This window comes from Fomitopsis serialis (genome assembly GCF_022376445.1).
Source record: "Fomitopsis serialis strain Sig1Antser10 chromosome Unknown B0H18scaffold_30, whole genome shotgun sequence".
Lineage (NCBI taxonomy): Eukaryota > Fungi > Basidiomycota > Agaricomycetes > Polyporales > Fomitopsidaceae > Fomitopsis > Fomitopsis serialis.
The window spans coordinates 211,697-226,236 of NW_025954990.1; the positions used below are offsets into that span (position 1 = coordinate 211,697).

The 14,540-nt window shown below is 55.0% G+C and overlaps 8 protein-coding genes and 2 non-coding genes across 10 annotated transcripts; 2 read left to right on the plus strand and 8 right to left on the minus strand.

Moving 5' to 3' along the window:
* Positions 1-79: 79 nt before the first annotated feature.
* Positions 80-1,325, minus strand: B0H18DRAFT_1084960 (NAD(P)-binding protein; the record flags this gene model as incomplete). The annotated part of the gene is made up of 8 exons (XM_048031854.1): positions 80-120; positions 172-268; positions 322-389; positions 444-512; positions 581-646; positions 791-904; positions 953-998; positions 1,053-1,325. The coding sequence occupies 8 exons, from the start codon at positions 1,323-1,325 to the stop codon at positions 80-82; spliced, it is 774 nt and encodes a 257-aa protein (XP_047893811.1).
* Positions 1,326-2,595: 1,270 nt separating this feature from the next.
* Positions 2,596-2,681, minus strand: B0H18DRAFT_t103. The gene has a single exon. It is a non-coding gene; the product is annotated as a tRNA-Thr (tRNA).
* A 55-nt stretch (positions 2,682-2,736) lies between these two features.
* On the minus strand, positions 2,737-3,891 carry B0H18DRAFT_1005356 (DJ-1). Its single transcript, XM_048028565.1, has 7 exons — positions 3,741-3,891; positions 3,506-3,677; positions 3,317-3,446; positions 3,189-3,269; positions 3,084-3,135; positions 3,018-3,028; positions 2,737-2,955 (listed from the first exon to the last, which is right to left on the minus strand). The coding sequence occupies exons 1-7, from the start codon at positions 3,788-3,790 to the stop codon at positions 2,849-2,851; spliced, it is 603 nt and encodes a 200-aa protein (XP_047893812.1). The 5' UTR covers positions 3,791-3,891; the 3' UTR covers positions 2,737-2,848.
* A 101-nt stretch (positions 3,892-3,992) lies between these two features.
* B0H18DRAFT_t99 lies at positions 3,993-4,064 on the plus strand. The gene has a single exon. It is a non-coding gene; the product is annotated as a tRNA-Glu (tRNA).
* Positions 4,065-4,547: 483 nt separating this feature from the next.
* Positions 4,548-5,972, minus strand: B0H18DRAFT_1118811 (chaperonin 10-like protein; the record flags this gene model as incomplete). Its single annotated transcript, XM_048033849.1, has 8 exons — positions 4,548-4,637; positions 4,695-4,778; positions 4,842-5,322; positions 5,375-5,478; positions 5,534-5,635; positions 5,691-5,758; positions 5,810-5,876; positions 5,934-5,972. 8 exons carry the CDS (start codon positions 5,970-5,972, stop codon positions 4,548-4,550), a joined length of 1,035 nt encoding a protein of 344 aa, XP_047893813.1.
* A 1,046-nt stretch (positions 5,973-7,018) lies between these two features.
* On the minus strand, positions 7,019-10,146 carry B0H18DRAFT_1005361 (uncharacterized protein; the record flags this gene model as incomplete). The annotated part of the gene is made up of 12 exons (XM_048028566.1): positions 9,607-10,146; positions 9,476-9,560; positions 8,997-9,065; positions 8,705-8,871; positions 8,616-8,646; positions 8,488-8,563; positions 8,399-8,432; positions 8,031-8,360; positions 7,660-7,827; positions 7,486-7,598; positions 7,147-7,425; positions 7,019-7,081 (listed from the first exon to the last, which is right to left on the minus strand). Coding segments are annotated over exons 1-11 (1,711 nt in total), but the record flags the coding sequence as incomplete, so codon positions are not given.
* Positions 10,147-10,700: 554 nt separating this feature from the next.
* Positions 10,701-11,727, plus strand: B0H18DRAFT_1005372 (uncharacterized protein). Its single transcript, XM_048028567.1, has 3 exons — positions 10,701-10,768; positions 10,826-11,590; positions 11,639-11,727. The coding sequence occupies exon 2, from the start codon at positions 11,125-11,127 to the stop codon at positions 11,587-11,589; it is 465 nt and encodes a 154-aa protein (XP_047893815.1). The 5' UTR covers positions 10,701-10,768; positions 10,826-11,124; the 3' UTR covers position 11,590; positions 11,639-11,727.
* Positions 11,728-11,879: 152 nt separating this feature from the next.
* B0H18DRAFT_1118814 (histidine phosphatase superfamily) lies at positions 11,880-13,001 on the minus strand (the record flags this gene model as incomplete). Its single annotated transcript, XM_048033850.1, has 6 exons — positions 11,880-12,067; positions 12,113-12,252; positions 12,311-12,485; positions 12,655-12,722; positions 12,780-12,897; positions 12,956-13,001. 6 exons carry the CDS (start codon positions 12,999-13,001, stop codon positions 11,880-11,882), a joined length of 735 nt encoding a protein of 244 aa, XP_047893816.1.
* A 266-nt stretch (positions 13,002-13,267) lies between these two features.
* B0H18DRAFT_331802 (uncharacterized protein) lies at positions 13,268-13,959 on the minus strand. Its single transcript, XM_048037633.1, has 3 exons — positions 13,878-13,959; positions 13,576-13,803; positions 13,268-13,494 (listed from the first exon to the last, which is right to left on the minus strand). Exons 2-3 carry the CDS (start codon positions 13,740-13,742, stop codon positions 13,329-13,331), a joined length of 333 nt encoding a protein of 110 aa, XP_047893817.1. The 5' UTR covers positions 13,743-13,803; positions 13,878-13,959; the 3' UTR covers positions 13,268-13,328.
* On the minus strand, positions 13,786-14,523 carry B0H18DRAFT_1118815 (uncharacterized protein; the record flags this gene model as incomplete). The annotated part of the gene is made up of 3 exons (XM_048033851.1): positions 13,786-13,938; positions 14,024-14,302; positions 14,371-14,523. The coding sequence occupies 3 exons, from the start codon at positions 14,521-14,523 to the stop codon at positions 13,786-13,788; spliced, it is 585 nt and encodes a 194-aa protein (XP_047893818.1).
* Between the last annotated feature and the right edge of the window lie 17 nt (positions 14,524-14,540).

The window sequence follows — 14,540 nt, forward strand, 5'->3', positions numbered from 1 at the left end:
TCGAACCAGCTAACCCGTCTTCTACATCCCAAGTATTGCTGGCTCAGCAACCGGCGATCCTTCCAGCCCGCAGGGGCACTTAGTCACAGTGCGTTCCGCCGTTCGCTGAGATGGTTTGACCTGCGGATCATATGTTCACACCGGATGTCGTTCAAGATGGTCACGACGCACCAGTGATGAAGTGCGACTCTGGTTTGGCGATGTACGAGACCAAGCTGCCAATGACTTCGGGGTCTGCCATCGGGATGTTCATCGGCATATTCAACCTCTACGATGATACTCTTGAGTGCGAGAACAGTTTGGCTGATATCGCTTACACACCTTCATCGTTGTCGTGCCCGGAGGCAGTCCCAGACGTTCATCCTCACGCATGTCCTCCTCGTTGTTGACTGGAGTAGACAATGGTGAGTCACACGTCTGCCACCGCCTTGGGGCATACTCACCGATGTTCGTGCGAATCGCGCCAGGAGCATAGGCGTTGACAGTGATTTTATGTGCGGCCAACTCCAAAGCTACGTTGATGTATACAGTCAGTCGGAGCTTCGGGTAGATCACTGAAAACAGGACGCTGTTGCGTTACCTGCGCATTGTGTCAGGCCTCGCACCGCGAACTTGGACGCAGCGTACGCCGATAGGCTCGGGATGCCTTTGTACAAGGGACCAAGTAAGCATGGTAGTCAATGACGATTGGACGGGAGTTAGTTTACCTTGTTTTCCAGCCTGAGAGCACGCAGCTGTTGTGGATATGCTTGTCATTAGGTACGCTCAGAGTTCTTACTCCAAACACTACCTATGATCCGTCCGCCGCGGCCTTGCTCTATCATCTGCTTCGCAGCGTATTTATAGCAGAGCATGACGCCTCGGGCGTTGATCGCCATGTTTCGGTCCCACTCCTTCACGTCCACTGACACAGGCTTTAGTAGATTATGACCACCAGATGGACAGTACTCACGATCTACCAAAGAACGAAACTCCGTAATACCAGCGTTCGCGACCATCTGCGAGCGAAATCAACAACAAATTTCCCAAAACAGCGGAGGACAGCGACTTGCCACATCCAAGCCTCCGAGCCCTTCCACGACGGAGGCGACCATTGCTTCAACGTCTTCATCGCGCGACACATCTCCAGTCACGACGATGGCCTGGCAGCCCGTCAACGACTTGATCTCCGTAGCGATTGCTTCCAGCTGAGCGAGCTTGGTGGGTAGGTCGTTCACGGCTACGTCCAAGCCGTCTGCCGCCAAACGCATCGCAATGCAGCGTCCGATGCCTTGAGCTGCGCCGGTGACTACGGCGACTCGCTTTGGACTTGCCAAGGAACCCATTGTTTGCGCGTCTGGTGATGAAAGTGAAAGCGGAGGTCAGTGTCTCCGTGTTGGCGCAGCCTTACTGTGCAGCTTTATAGGGCCAGCACTCGTTGGAGTTCAGCGAAATTTCAGTCTGACCGTGACACATAATGGCACGATCAGGCCATAGGTACGCCCTATATCCCCGAATGGAGGATCGTATGTTCTCATACGCTTCTAGTACCAGCTCGCGGTCAGATAGAGACAAGGTACTGGAGCTTACGTAGTGGTTAGCCCAGCAGAGGGAGTACAGCTTCCCATGCGAGTAGTTCACCATCACGATGATACCAGTTTCACTCAAGCTCAAGCTCGCAGCGAGGAGCTTGCGCAGTAGGGACCCAATTTACCTCTGATCCAGGATAAAGCAAGCTCGCGGTCGTGTCGTAATAATGATCTGTAAGCTTTCCTACCACCGAGCTTCTCAGTGCCGAGACACTATCGCAAGCAGGAAGAGGTGGGACGTGAGGCTGCGATCAAGCCACTGCCAATGTAGTCTCCAATGATCAAATAGAAGCGGTAAGACACTCGTACCAACTACAACGTTGAGTGCTGTCAGTTGACAGAACTGCTTCGAAGAGGCGTGTCATGGCGGCCGTAACCTCTATAATGTTAGATCCACGACGCCGCCACAAACCACCTCCAGCTGGATGAGCTACTCACAGCCTGAGTGTACATGCATTACCGGGTTACATCGTGGTGCTACCGCAGTGACGGAGTCGGCGATGCTTGCAAGACCTTACAACTACTGTATGTATGGTGGCAAAAGAAATAATCAATGATGTATTGATACTGTAGGTAGGCACTTTCAAGGCCTGGTGCGCACGCAGGGGCCGAGTGTAACTGGCATCTACTCTGACCCGCGATTCGGTGCAAACGGCCGGTTTCTTATTACCTGTAGGATTACTGTGCACGTAGAAACTTGCATGAGGTTGCTACACGCAGCTTTACCACGTTCCCAGACACACTAAGAGCTACGTGCTCTGTGCGCCGGCGGAGGAAAGATCATAAGGTGCATTTCCGGCGCCTATTCTGCAGCACCAGTTCTGACCAGTCGCTCGTTTGCAGGGGTGCAGACAGCATGCTCCCGAGCTCCGTTTGGTCTTGAAATATTTGAGGATGTGCTCAATATATATGAGATCGACTCTAGCAGGCTAAAATCTGGAATCCCTTCGTGTTGCGGGAGTAGGGCAGTAAAATGCAAATGTGTTTGCATTACCGGTACAGTGGAAATGAAGAAAAGCAAAAGAAATGCCCACTGGCTGGATTGAACAACCGACCTCACCATATTACGTAAACAATTACGAGTGGCGCGCTCTACCACTGAGCTAAACGGGCGTTGACGATGAAACCATCAAATGTATGATGAGCGTAACAAGTTTCCCGGGTCTGATACGCCGAGGATGGTTTCATTGCTACATACCATATTGCTACATCATGAACTGTACACTGTTGTTGTATCTGCTCGCATCTCTTTCGTCGACAGCTTGCGAGAGCCGAGCACATCAAGCAAAGGTGCCAGGTGGGAAGACCATGGGGCCCGCCACCTCTGCTCGCTTCTCCTTGCCGCAAAGGAGCTCTACGAGGGTCAACGCGAACGGAAATGCCGTGCCTACCAAGACGATTTTGTCAGTAGATTCGAAATTGGTTACGCACTCATACAGCAGGATTCACCTGGTCCCCGGCTGCGTCATGGTCAATGCTGTAACCCAGCCATTGCGCCAAATCATGCTTGCTCACCTAGTCACAAGCTTTCCCGAGACGACGACGGGTTCCTCCGAATATTCAAAATCTATAGACAGATCGTGAGTAACCAACTGTAGTGGTGCACGCGGACACCTTGACCATTTTCTAGTTCGCTTTTCACACTCGGGTGAGATGTCAGCGGTTGCTTCGGCAAACCAGACGTCTTCGCCGCCATACTCCCTAACAATCCTGTCAAGCACTGCTACAGGCAGAACCCTGTGACAAACCTGCGCAGATCATGCCGACAAACTTCTTCTCCTGCAAGTACACCCGCACCAAATACTGCACGCGCGGGTGGCTCGCGATCGTCTCCGCACCCTTCGCGCCGCCGGGGATCACGAACAGGTCATATTCCTCCTGCATGCCGGCGCATTACAACCCTACGCCTTCCGAGTACACTGCGGGATATAACGTACTGGAGTAGATACGTGGGGCGTAAAGTGCTGGTCCGTGAGGATCTTCATCCCGCGCGATCCAATCGCGTACGGCGGCGGGCTCTTCTTGTTATGCGGGGCCGCATCTGCAGCAGAGACAAATGCAGACGTGCAAGAGACACCCGCTCGCACGAGGGTGTCGTAGGTGATGGTGCTACGTACCAGTCGCCATAGACATGAGCACGAATCTGACGCATGACAATCGCTTGAGACCCACAATTCCATCTCCTCCGTTCCGTCAGCAATGAGTATCAGTGCAGAAGGCATTTTCAGAGAGCTTGAGCGTGATACGAGTGTTGAAGAAAGGGAAGGGGCAACAGTAGCGATATGAATGTGAACTATGCCTTCTATAGAGTACTGTAAGTACGTTTGCCCGAGCGTCGTGGAAGTTCGACATATGTGATGTCATGACGGTGCTTATCATCCCAGTCAAACAACATCAGAAAGCTGTAGATGACCCATCTGTCACTCCGATATGGTGTAGTGGCTAACATTATCGCCTCTCACGCGATAGCCCGGGGTTCGATTCCCCGTGTCGGAATGCTTTTTGTGCCACTCGGAAACGCCGCGTAGAAAAGTACGAAGTCAAGTGCTCACTGCGGACAACCCGGGTTGTGCGAGGCGCTTACATGGGCCCAACATTGCAAGACCGTGTATATTAGTAAGCCATCAAGTGAAATTCCCTAACATGGGAAGTACATTCCTAGAACATGGCACGATTTCGGAACATAGGAAGAACATAACACTTACATTCCCGATTCTAGGAACATTCGAAATGTTAGGCCGAACAAAGGAATCCCATTCCCTATGTTAGGAGCTCCGACTTAGAGCCGTAAAAATATACACGTCCTTACAATGTAAGTACCATGTGAGCGCTTCGCACAGCGCGGTTCGTCCGCAGTGGCTTGTGTGAGGGGTATCAAACACGACTTGTTCCATTGCTACAAAATGATTACATGCATCGGTGCTACGGTGTACATCGCCCCCACGACTTCTTCTCTTCTTTCTTGGTTGCATACATCCATCACGGCTTGATGGCAATCTTGAGAGCACCACGGCTGTTCATCTTGTCCAGAGCGCCCTGGTAGTCCTCAAGCTTGAAGACATCCGTAACCTATGCCAGAGCCATGAGGTCCTGACATGTGGGGAAGACAAAGGTGGAGCTACGTACCATGCCCTTGACGTTGATCTTTCCGCCGTCGAGGTACGCAACCGCGCGGGGGAAGCAGAACGCCTGTGAGAACGAGCCGAGAATCTGTGAAAGCAAACAGCATCGATTACGTCCCTGTTCTTCTGTGCTCGCAGGAAGGCGACGTACCTTGATCTCGTCCCCGAAGATCTTGGACGGCGGCCAGTGCACCGTCGCCTTGTTCGCGTACACGCCGTAGATCATGATCGTGCCTCCCCTCCGGACGTAGTTAATGCTCTCCTGCGCGAGCTTCTCCACGCCGGTCGCCTCAACCACGACGTCAAAGCCGTACGGGTTGTCCTTCTTGAGCTGCTCCCACTGAGGGTCAGGGTTCTGCCGGTCGAGCTCGATGTACTCGTCCCCCGCATTCAGCTGCTTGGCGATGTCCATCTTGATACCCTTATTCGCCGCAATGACGACCTTGTGCGCGCCGTTCAGCTTGAGCAGCTGGGCGAGGATAAGGCCGGTTGGGCCGGCACCGAGCAGGAGGACGTCAATGCCGACAGGCGGGTTCAGCTTGTCGAGGCCGTGGATAGCACATGCCGCGGGCTCGAGCAGTGTTGACTCCTCGTCAGTGAGGTTGTGGATCTTGTAGCACTTCTTTTGATGGCTGCATGAGGACGTCAGACGGCAGTGAAAAGGATAAGAGAACGCGCACGCACTAAACGATATATTCGGCAAACCCACCGTCCATGGTCACACCACGTGCATTGAAGTTCTCGCAAAGTACCGCCTGACCCCGTCGGCAGTAGAAGCAGTCGTCGCACTGCAGACACGGGCGGTCAGACGTCATCCCACACGTATACATGTCAAAGGCATACGGAAATGCCAACATCCGCGACAACCCTGTCGCCGAGCTCAAAGTCCTTGACGTTCTTGCCCTTCTCCACCACCTTTCCGATCGCTTCGTGACCGGGGATGAGCTGCACATACGTATATTGAGCTTCTCGGAGCGAGTCGCAGATAGCGCATACATACGGGGAACTTGGCAATGAATTCACCCTCGTGAATGTGCCCGTCCGTGCCGCAGACACCACAGCATGTCACTATATGCGCCTGTCAATCGTCTGCACGACAAGCTGGTCGCAGTAGCTCACCTTTGAGGAGAAGATCGTCGTCGTTGCACTTCGGGATCGGCACTTCCTTGATCTCGAATTTCTGGGGCTAGACAAACACGCGATGATCAGACAGATCCCGCGATGACCTGAGGTATAAGCTCACAGCGCTATAGTAGAGCGCGCGCATGGTTCCCTCGGGCATGTTGGCAGCGGTCGGTGTTGTATGCGTCGAGCAAGAAGAAGGGGATGGTGGTCAAGACAAAGGCAGAGATACGCGTCCGTCCGCTGGCTCGTATTTATCTCGGGCATCGAGCGCCGGATTTGCTTGCTTCACCCGGCCCGGCGCCTGACGTCACGCAGAAAGCGAAGCCGGAGCGAAGCAGACGACGCGTCGTAACGCTCCATAACGGGCTTGCTTTCCCACGGCCGCCGTGCGCGAGCGTGACGACGCGGTCCCGTGCGTCGTGACGGATGGCGTCTGGTGGGCAGGATCGCCATATACGGCGGTCCGTCACAGGTTTCGAGAGCGGCGCTGCTCATCGATGCCAACACGGCCTGCACAATCAGCACCCCCTTTTACCAAGCCTACAAGATCCGACTCGCTCAGGGTGACGCAGCGTAAGTTTGAACCAGCGTACGGACGGCACAACGTCACCAGGGCACCACCGCGCGGAGGCGAGTAGAAGGCGGTTGTATTTGCCCAACCTACCGAAGTCCCACTAACAACGGAGAAATGTACTTACTTCACCAGTGGAGCCTCGAAGGAATAACGGCGTTCAATAGCACGATCTGCAGGGGCATTGGTTGCGGAGCACGGACCTGGTGCCTGCCGTCGGTAGGCCGATACAGAGGTTCTCTAGGGGCCTCGTGCAGGCTGAAGATAGATCCGGGCAGTGTATCTCAATACACGGGGAATAAAGCTAGCTTTCCAGCACTGATCTGGGCGCGACGAAACGACATCGATCATGTCGAGCGCCTCAACAGTTACCTGCAACCATCAATGTTAACACACTTCAACGCAGACTTTAGACATCGCCATGTTGGAGTATTGCGTACGAACATAGGGGTCTTGGTCAAGTTTTGGTTCTTCATCGTCACGAGAAAAGTGCAACTAAATGTTCGGTCCCGGGCTCGTCATGAAGCACGAGTTGCTGTCGTCGGCGAGCCGACCCGGACACTACCAACGTCCTTCTTCGCCAAGTCTTTCACCCACTTCCGCAGAACGTGTTTCATGACCTTTCCGCTCGCGGTCTTCGGCAGCTCTTCAGGTGCTCCGTCTTCGCCCGCAAACCACACCCAAGCAGGCGCATTCTGCCACCAGCAATATCCAGAACACACACCGTCAGCCGCGCTCGAACCGCAGCTCAGGTACGCACCTGCGGGTTCATGCCCTGCGCGACGAAGTCGCGTATTTCCTCGCGTGAAGGTTGTTGGACCGCGGTGGTTTCGCGGACGATCCACGCACCGACGACTTCTCCCAGCACTGAATGCGGCACTGCCACCGCGGCTGCTTCGCTTACTGCGGGATGTGCCGTTAGCACGTTCTCGATCTGTACGGGGAAGAGGTTCTCCCCGCCGCGTATGATGATGTCCTGTGACATGTAAGTTCCCATGGTCCTTCGTGGAGAGCGTGCATACCTTGATTCTTCCAACCACTAATAAAGGACACTATCTTTAGACTTCTGGCGAATCAAAGAAAAGTTAAGAGGTGTTACCTTTCAGATATCCTTCCTCATCCATGATACCTTCATCCCCAGTGCACATCCACACCGTCCCATCAGGATCTCTGACCGTCGCCTTTACGGACTGCTCCTCATCTTCCCAGTACCTGCACGATCACATATGTCCATCCCCAACCATCACTTGCGCGCACACAGCAATCCACGCACCCTTTGTGGACTAAGTAGCCCGACACCAGGATCTCCCCCGGCGTACCGACGGGCACTGTCTCCTGGTGTTCGTCAACAATCTTCGCCTTCACGTGCGGGAGCGGACGCCCGACTGTCTCGACGCGCTTGATGATCGGGTCGTCCGGATTTGCCTGGAAAGACACCGGACTAAAGTATGATACGAGATGAGTTAAGGCTCAGGACAGCATTCGAGATGATTGTACACCTCGTCTCCGCTACAAGGCACATGCGGGATGTAAGTTACATAAGCGTACAGCGACTTGATAGACGAACGCACTCATGCCAAACGCCACGGTGAGCTCACGCAAGTTTAGCTGCTCGATAAGCCGCCTCATCATTTCGATCGGCACCGGTGCACCCGACGCGATCCCAGTCCTACACATAAATACGACACGTTGAAAGGAATGACATATCGATTCAGCCTGTGTTCTTCTGAGACGTTATGTGCGACACGAACGTACCTTAACAAGCTCGTATCGACTGTTTGACCCTCCGCACGGCGTCGCTGCACCTCGTGTAGGACACCAAGGTGGTGTGTCGGCACGCCGTGGAGTGCTGTGCACCGTTCGTTGACGAGTGCGTCGACGATCGCAGGGGGCGAGTAGATCTCCGAAGGGTAGACGATGCACGCGCCGTGCGTCCATGCGGCGAGGTTCCCTAGAACGAGGCGTGTAGGATTTCTATCAGCCAGAGGGGCATACAACGAGGCGAGAAGGACGTATCAAAACAGTGGAATAGTGGAGGGGGATTGCCTGCGCGGTATCATCAATGCAAACTCGCATAAATGACAAAAGACTCGGGACGTACAGAGCACATCCGATGAAGTCAAGCGCATGTTGCGCGCGATTGATATCGCGTTGTTGAGGAGGTTGTGGTGTGTGAGCTACAGCAGACATCAGTCACCGGAGGGGCGATCCACTGCGCCTTGCACCTACTGAGACCGCCTTCGGCGCACCCGTTGTCCCACTAAGTCGTACCACACATCAGCCAACATCCCTTCACGCAACCATACCTGAGTCCCCACCTCGTAAACTGCAGATTCATCACCTCATCGCAATGCAAGCTCCTCGCAGTCTCCGCCACCCGCGCTTTCAGCGGGCTGTCCTCCCGCCACACGAGCACCTCCCGGAAGTCCACGGCACATCGCGCGATCTCGCGCTCCTCCTCAAACGTCTTCAGGTCCCCTCCGACCTTGCCGTCAGCCCCCGGGATGTTGTCGACGACGACGAGGTTTTGAGCGTGGGGAGGCCCGGCTCCTGGATGTCGCCTGGGGCGGAGTGCGCGAGCGCGGGGAAGGCGTCGGCAAGCGTGCGGACGTAGGTCGAGGAGCGGAGGCGCGGGACGAGGAAGAGGTGCTTGGCGCCGACGAGATTGAGTGTGTTGACCTGCAGGAAATGTGCCCCCGTCAGCTATATGAAGCATCACTTGGATCAACATGAACTTGTTGCACAGTGCATGAGGGGACCAGATGTCTGCAAGGTCACAAGGTCAGAAAATACTGAAAAGGACGTTCGCGTGCTCCAGTCACGTCCACTTCTAGCCAGCAACATGATCAGCCTTCCAAACCAACCACTACTCCTGGCAATGGTACTCTCAGCCAGTGAGGTTGCTATTACACGTGCGCTGTAGGCGCTGCAGCCCGAAATTGATGTAAGTCAGCGCTTCCCTGGCAGCATAGCGTTCGTTATGCGGTCATGTGCCAAGTGAGAGCTCAACCAGGGCAAGTATCAGAACCGGATCAGAGCCTTAGCATGCGCCAAAGGGACACATGTTGGGGGAAAGAGCGGAAACCTACAAGTTCTGGCAGCCTGTATGCGGGATTGAGCGTCACAAGGATGGCACCTATGCTCGCACAGGCCCATTGTAGCGATCCATACGCGCTGCACAGTGTGAGTATTCAAGTGTGCGTCCTGATGGCATACACACCTATTATTGCCCATCACCACACCGACGCGGTCGCCCTTCTGGACTCCCATGTCCAACAGACCTCGCGCGAGAGCCTGTATATGAGCATCAAACTGCTCAAAATCCCAAGCAAGATGGCTCTCCACGAGCATATTATGCAGGGACGGGCCCCCGTGAGGATGGGGCCGCTCGCTCCTCGAAATCAAAGCAGGTCGAGACGCATGTTTGGCAAGGACCTCGGTCGCGAAGTACTCCGGGAACGTTTGCTGGACGAGTGGAGGGTGCGTGGGACCTTCAGCAGCAGAGAGCGTTATCGCACGTCGCAGGAATCTTGCGATCCTCGCGGGAGCCGCGTTAGGAGGCGGACGCGGTCGCAACATGCTAGTGGTGGTACTGTCGCAAGAGACAACCAACACGGTGCCGCTGAGAGCGCCATATATACACGCCATTTATACTGGGTTAGTCCGAAGAGATGCGCCAGGTGGGTCAGAGATCTGCGTCAATAAAAGAATCAGGCAGGGTCATGGCTCGGGGAAGCGGTCATGGGGCTCGGACTCGGAATGACGGGAAAGGAGCGCGTCAGCCCTCGGGGCATCCTGCAGGCCGCTCGTCGGTTCGCAGGAAATAAGGAGGTCACGGTGTTGCCGGTCTTGGTGATTAGACATGGCAGGCAACAATGACAATCAGTGTAAAAAGGCTCGCGCGTAGACCCAAAAGGCCGAACGAGTACGTACCCTGAGAGCGAGCAATCAAAATTTCAATTCCCGGCATGACCGATCCCATTGGTAGAGCACCTCTGCTTCTTTGTGGCAGACAATGCCCTTTTATATGTACTTACAGCGTTGACGACCTTCACTCTTGCGAAGCATGCCGATTGGGTATTGTCACGGCCTTCGACTACCGTTACTTAGCTAGGATTAGATTGGAGATGTTATCTCAGTACAGGAGAGACAAGCCTGGATGCGGTATGGAAGAGGAACCAAGGAGCAACAGCGTAGTACTGCCAGTCTCGATTGCAAAGACATGAGTGCGTTGGTCAAGAAAGAGAAGACAAACAACGTTGAGAACGACCTCGAGTACCCATGTATCACGTGACCGTTCGACGGTGAAACTCTATACAACCTTTCTATAGCGGCCACCAAGCGTCCACTTCGTTGCAAAGTCTCTTAGTCTGATTTTGCAGGTGTCGTCTTGCTGCCCATCATGACAGACAATACAGGGGGCTCACAAGGACACGCAGACATCTCGAAAAGAGTCTGGATCCGCTGGGGCGACGGCGAGCCCTTCGAAGACACATCCACCCTTGTCCTCACCGCGCCCTCCCAGACGTTCGTCGACGTGCGTATCTTCAAAGCGGATTCACAGTCTGGGACTGCCTTTCCCGATAACGGGCAATCTTCCGACGCATCCCGTCTCGAATGGGCTTTTTCTGGTGTCGCCACAACCGAGTATCGCGACGGCGTCTGCCACAAGACCTGGACGCACCATGTCGATTCGCGCTCTGCGTATGGAGACAAACCACCGGTGGATGAGGGCGATATGTTCCCCGAACCAGACGGCGTGCTCTGCCGCGAGAAGGGGCGGATGGTCAATCCTGCCACGGGGGAGATGTCCGACTACGAGGAGATGTGGGAGACCATCGAAGCCCAGGCGACTGGTGCGGACAGCGCGATATTCTGTCTCGTTGCTGCGGTTAGCGGACCTGCCGCCGAGCTGCACAAGGCAAGGGGCTCGCTCGTACGCATTGGCCAATTCATCCAATGTTTGCTCATCGTCGGCGACGAGGTGAATGTAGAGAGGTGGATATATGCGGGGGAGGACGCAGTAGGCGCAACAGATGCCAACACCATCCGGGCGGATGGTTGGGTGCGAGTTATCAAACTGGGCCCACGCGTTTTGCCCTGCCGCTGGGTCTTCCGAGGGGAGGCTTGCTGGAAAGGCGCGACGTATGACGACCAGACGCAGCCATGGACATGGTTACTGACGGAGAAACATTCTTGGTGAGGTGTGTATCCCGCTACAATCAACCACTGTCATGCAAGGCAAATATCAGTACTTCTTCACTATACTCAAGCCTAGATCTTGGATTTCCACCTTCCAAACTTCATACGAGAACACAGACTTCTCTTCCATACCACCGAAGCCAAGGAAGGTGCGAATTGAACCTGCGTTCGATACTCACGGCTCGCATATAATCATATCATTATCTCCAGAAGACCTAGTATAAGCACTGAATACGTGTAATGTGTGCTGTATCCTCTATGCCGCACAAACTCCGTGTCCATCAACGACCGTTAGCCCTCATGCTTACCGCGGTGAGCCGTAGGCGCACACTCTGCATCCCAGTCCACCGGGGTAAGTTCCCTGATTCGTTCCCGGAACGCCGCCAGCGTGCAAAACTCGGGCGAGCCGGGTAGGTGCTTGCCCTCCTCCGCGCACACAGACAACGTCAGGTTACGATTTTGATAACGCATCCGGACATCTGGCAAAGATATCAGTGCAAGAAAAGAGGCGGTCTATCCTATACGCACAATGTTCCGAAGAAGTGTCCGGGCGTTGTTGTCGGAACGGGGCGAAGACGCCCTGCCATATTGACTCCGCGGAGCCTCCGGCCCCGTTCGTCTGCGGAATAGTTCGAATGTAAAGGCGGACGAGAATGCCGGCCACCTTGACATTCACACAAGTCAGTGCCCCGCAATCCGCGTCCAACGCCAGCCAGACTTACCGGTTATCGAACACGTCAAGCGTGCTGCATAGCGCAGCCAGACAGGTGTCGTGCGTGCTATGTATCAGGATCTTCAGCGGGTCTCGCGAGCCGTTCTCCGCCTTCGCCTGCATCTTGCGCGTAAGGTCACTCAGGAGGGGACCCATCCCGAGTCGGCGCACTTCCTCCGTTTGGTCTGGCGCGCAGGAGGGACGGGAGGGAAGGAGTAATCAGTAAGCGGTCTCGTGCGTGCGATACGGTGCGAGCGTCTCACACCCTGCGAACCATTCGTGAACCACGGCCTTCTCCTGCGTTTGGAAGGTGAACAAAGACCGAAAGCAGAAGGATCATAACGGGACACGTACAATGAGGTCCATACGGCTGGGTCTTGAACTCTGGCGGCAGTGAATCCCATGGCGTTTGCAGCCCGAACCTACACCGACGGCCGCTCAGTCAGAGATACAACGACAGCAGAGTAGGTTGCGCGCACAGTATCCAATATGCCCGATGCCCGCGGCTGGCCGTCCAGCCGTATCGGATTCCCCCCGATGTACTTTGATACTTCTTATCCAGAGACGCCAACGTTTCGTTCCATTCGGACGCAGCAGCTAGGACATGCATGTGTCATCATGGAGTGAGGGACAGACATGGGAGACCAAAACTGACCTTTGGCGAAGCCCACTTGCAGAACCTCGAGTCGTTTACATGCCATGGTGTTTCCAAAAAGGTTCTCTTCCCTTCCATTTCTTTGTCGCAACACATAATTAGCACTGTGGCAGGCAAGGAACCGATGCAGCTATGAGCGCAACACACCGTATCCTCAGCTGGGGCACGAAGTCGGGCGCGCTTTTGCGTCGGGATACAATCCGTGTACGACTTGCTGCAGCGACTCGATCGTTCTCGGTACGTTGGTGGATCGTAGATAAATGTCGTCGTGTGAGCTAGCTACGTCGGGCAGGAAACCTAGTCTGCGCGGGAGTGAAATGCCATAAGTATTGACTCGTTAGCACGCAGGACCTCCACGCGACGACGTACTTGTCTATGTAGAGTTGCCTGAGCGCTCGCCCATAGTCGTATGTCGTCTGTAATCAAAGAGTCGTAAAGCACATCTTCCGTGAGCGGGAGTTCTGCGATCGGTTGGGTGTAGGTACCACAGGCAAGATTTACGCACCTGTCTCCCAACGTCTGTCAACTCTCCCAGAAGACTTCCGTCAAAACATAATTAGCTTCGAACGCTTTACACTACGTGCGCCGGTGCCGGTGCAATAGCACAAAGATGAACTCACCATTCGCCCGGCGCAGCAGACCCATCCAGCCGCTCGACCACCCGCACCGTCCTTAGCGACTCCTGGTGCTGTGCCTCCCCTCCATCCACTGGACCCCGCACGCCCGGAACCGCTGGACTCGCGCTGGCGACCGCAGCACGGAAGTCGCGCGCGGTGTGGCAGAACATCCAATGCTTCGGGATCGACGCCGGGGATCCGCCATCCGCACGCCTACTGGGGTGCGTTCACCTGCGGTCCGCATTCAAGCACACGACATTCGTCAAGACCGAGATCATCTACAGCCAGGGAACGGTACCACACACCATGTCGAATGTAGACGTGCACTTGCTCGAGCTCGAGCTCGGGCGGCGCGACGGGGTACCCCTGGACGTCGAGCGGCACCGAGCCATTCAAGCTTCTCGCTGTGTTCGGCCCGCATCTCTGCTCATCTCACTTGGTACGGACGCACCCGCTTGCGTACGTAGAAGTAGAAGTAAGATCGGTAGACACACGGCGAGACTGAAGGCGGGAGAAGAGGCTGCATGAGGCTCAGGAGCTGCGCGGGGTTTCCCGGTTGCGTTGACGAAATACGGGTATACGATTGGAGAACCCGGTGCTCGTCGTGCTCGTCGTTGAACACTTCGACCGACGGGTGCTGAATATCGAGTGATAGTTGATAAGAACGAGCTCTACGGTGGGCGCCCTGCAGAACTACAATTTGTAGATGTGCCCCTGGTGACGCCTGCATCTACATAAGGTTTCATTCAAGTTTCATTGTCGATGCATCATATTCAAAGCTGCTGAAACCAAACATACTCTAATGCATGACCAAAGTATGTTGTCGTTCCCGTTCGTCGCTGCGAGCGAGGCGGGGGCGTTCTCGACGACCCGGACGAGCTCGAGATGGCTCCAGTGCTGCTGCGCGCCCGTGATCTGGAGCGTGAGGAACGGGAAAACTCCTGCAACCATCATCGGCCTCCGACGCG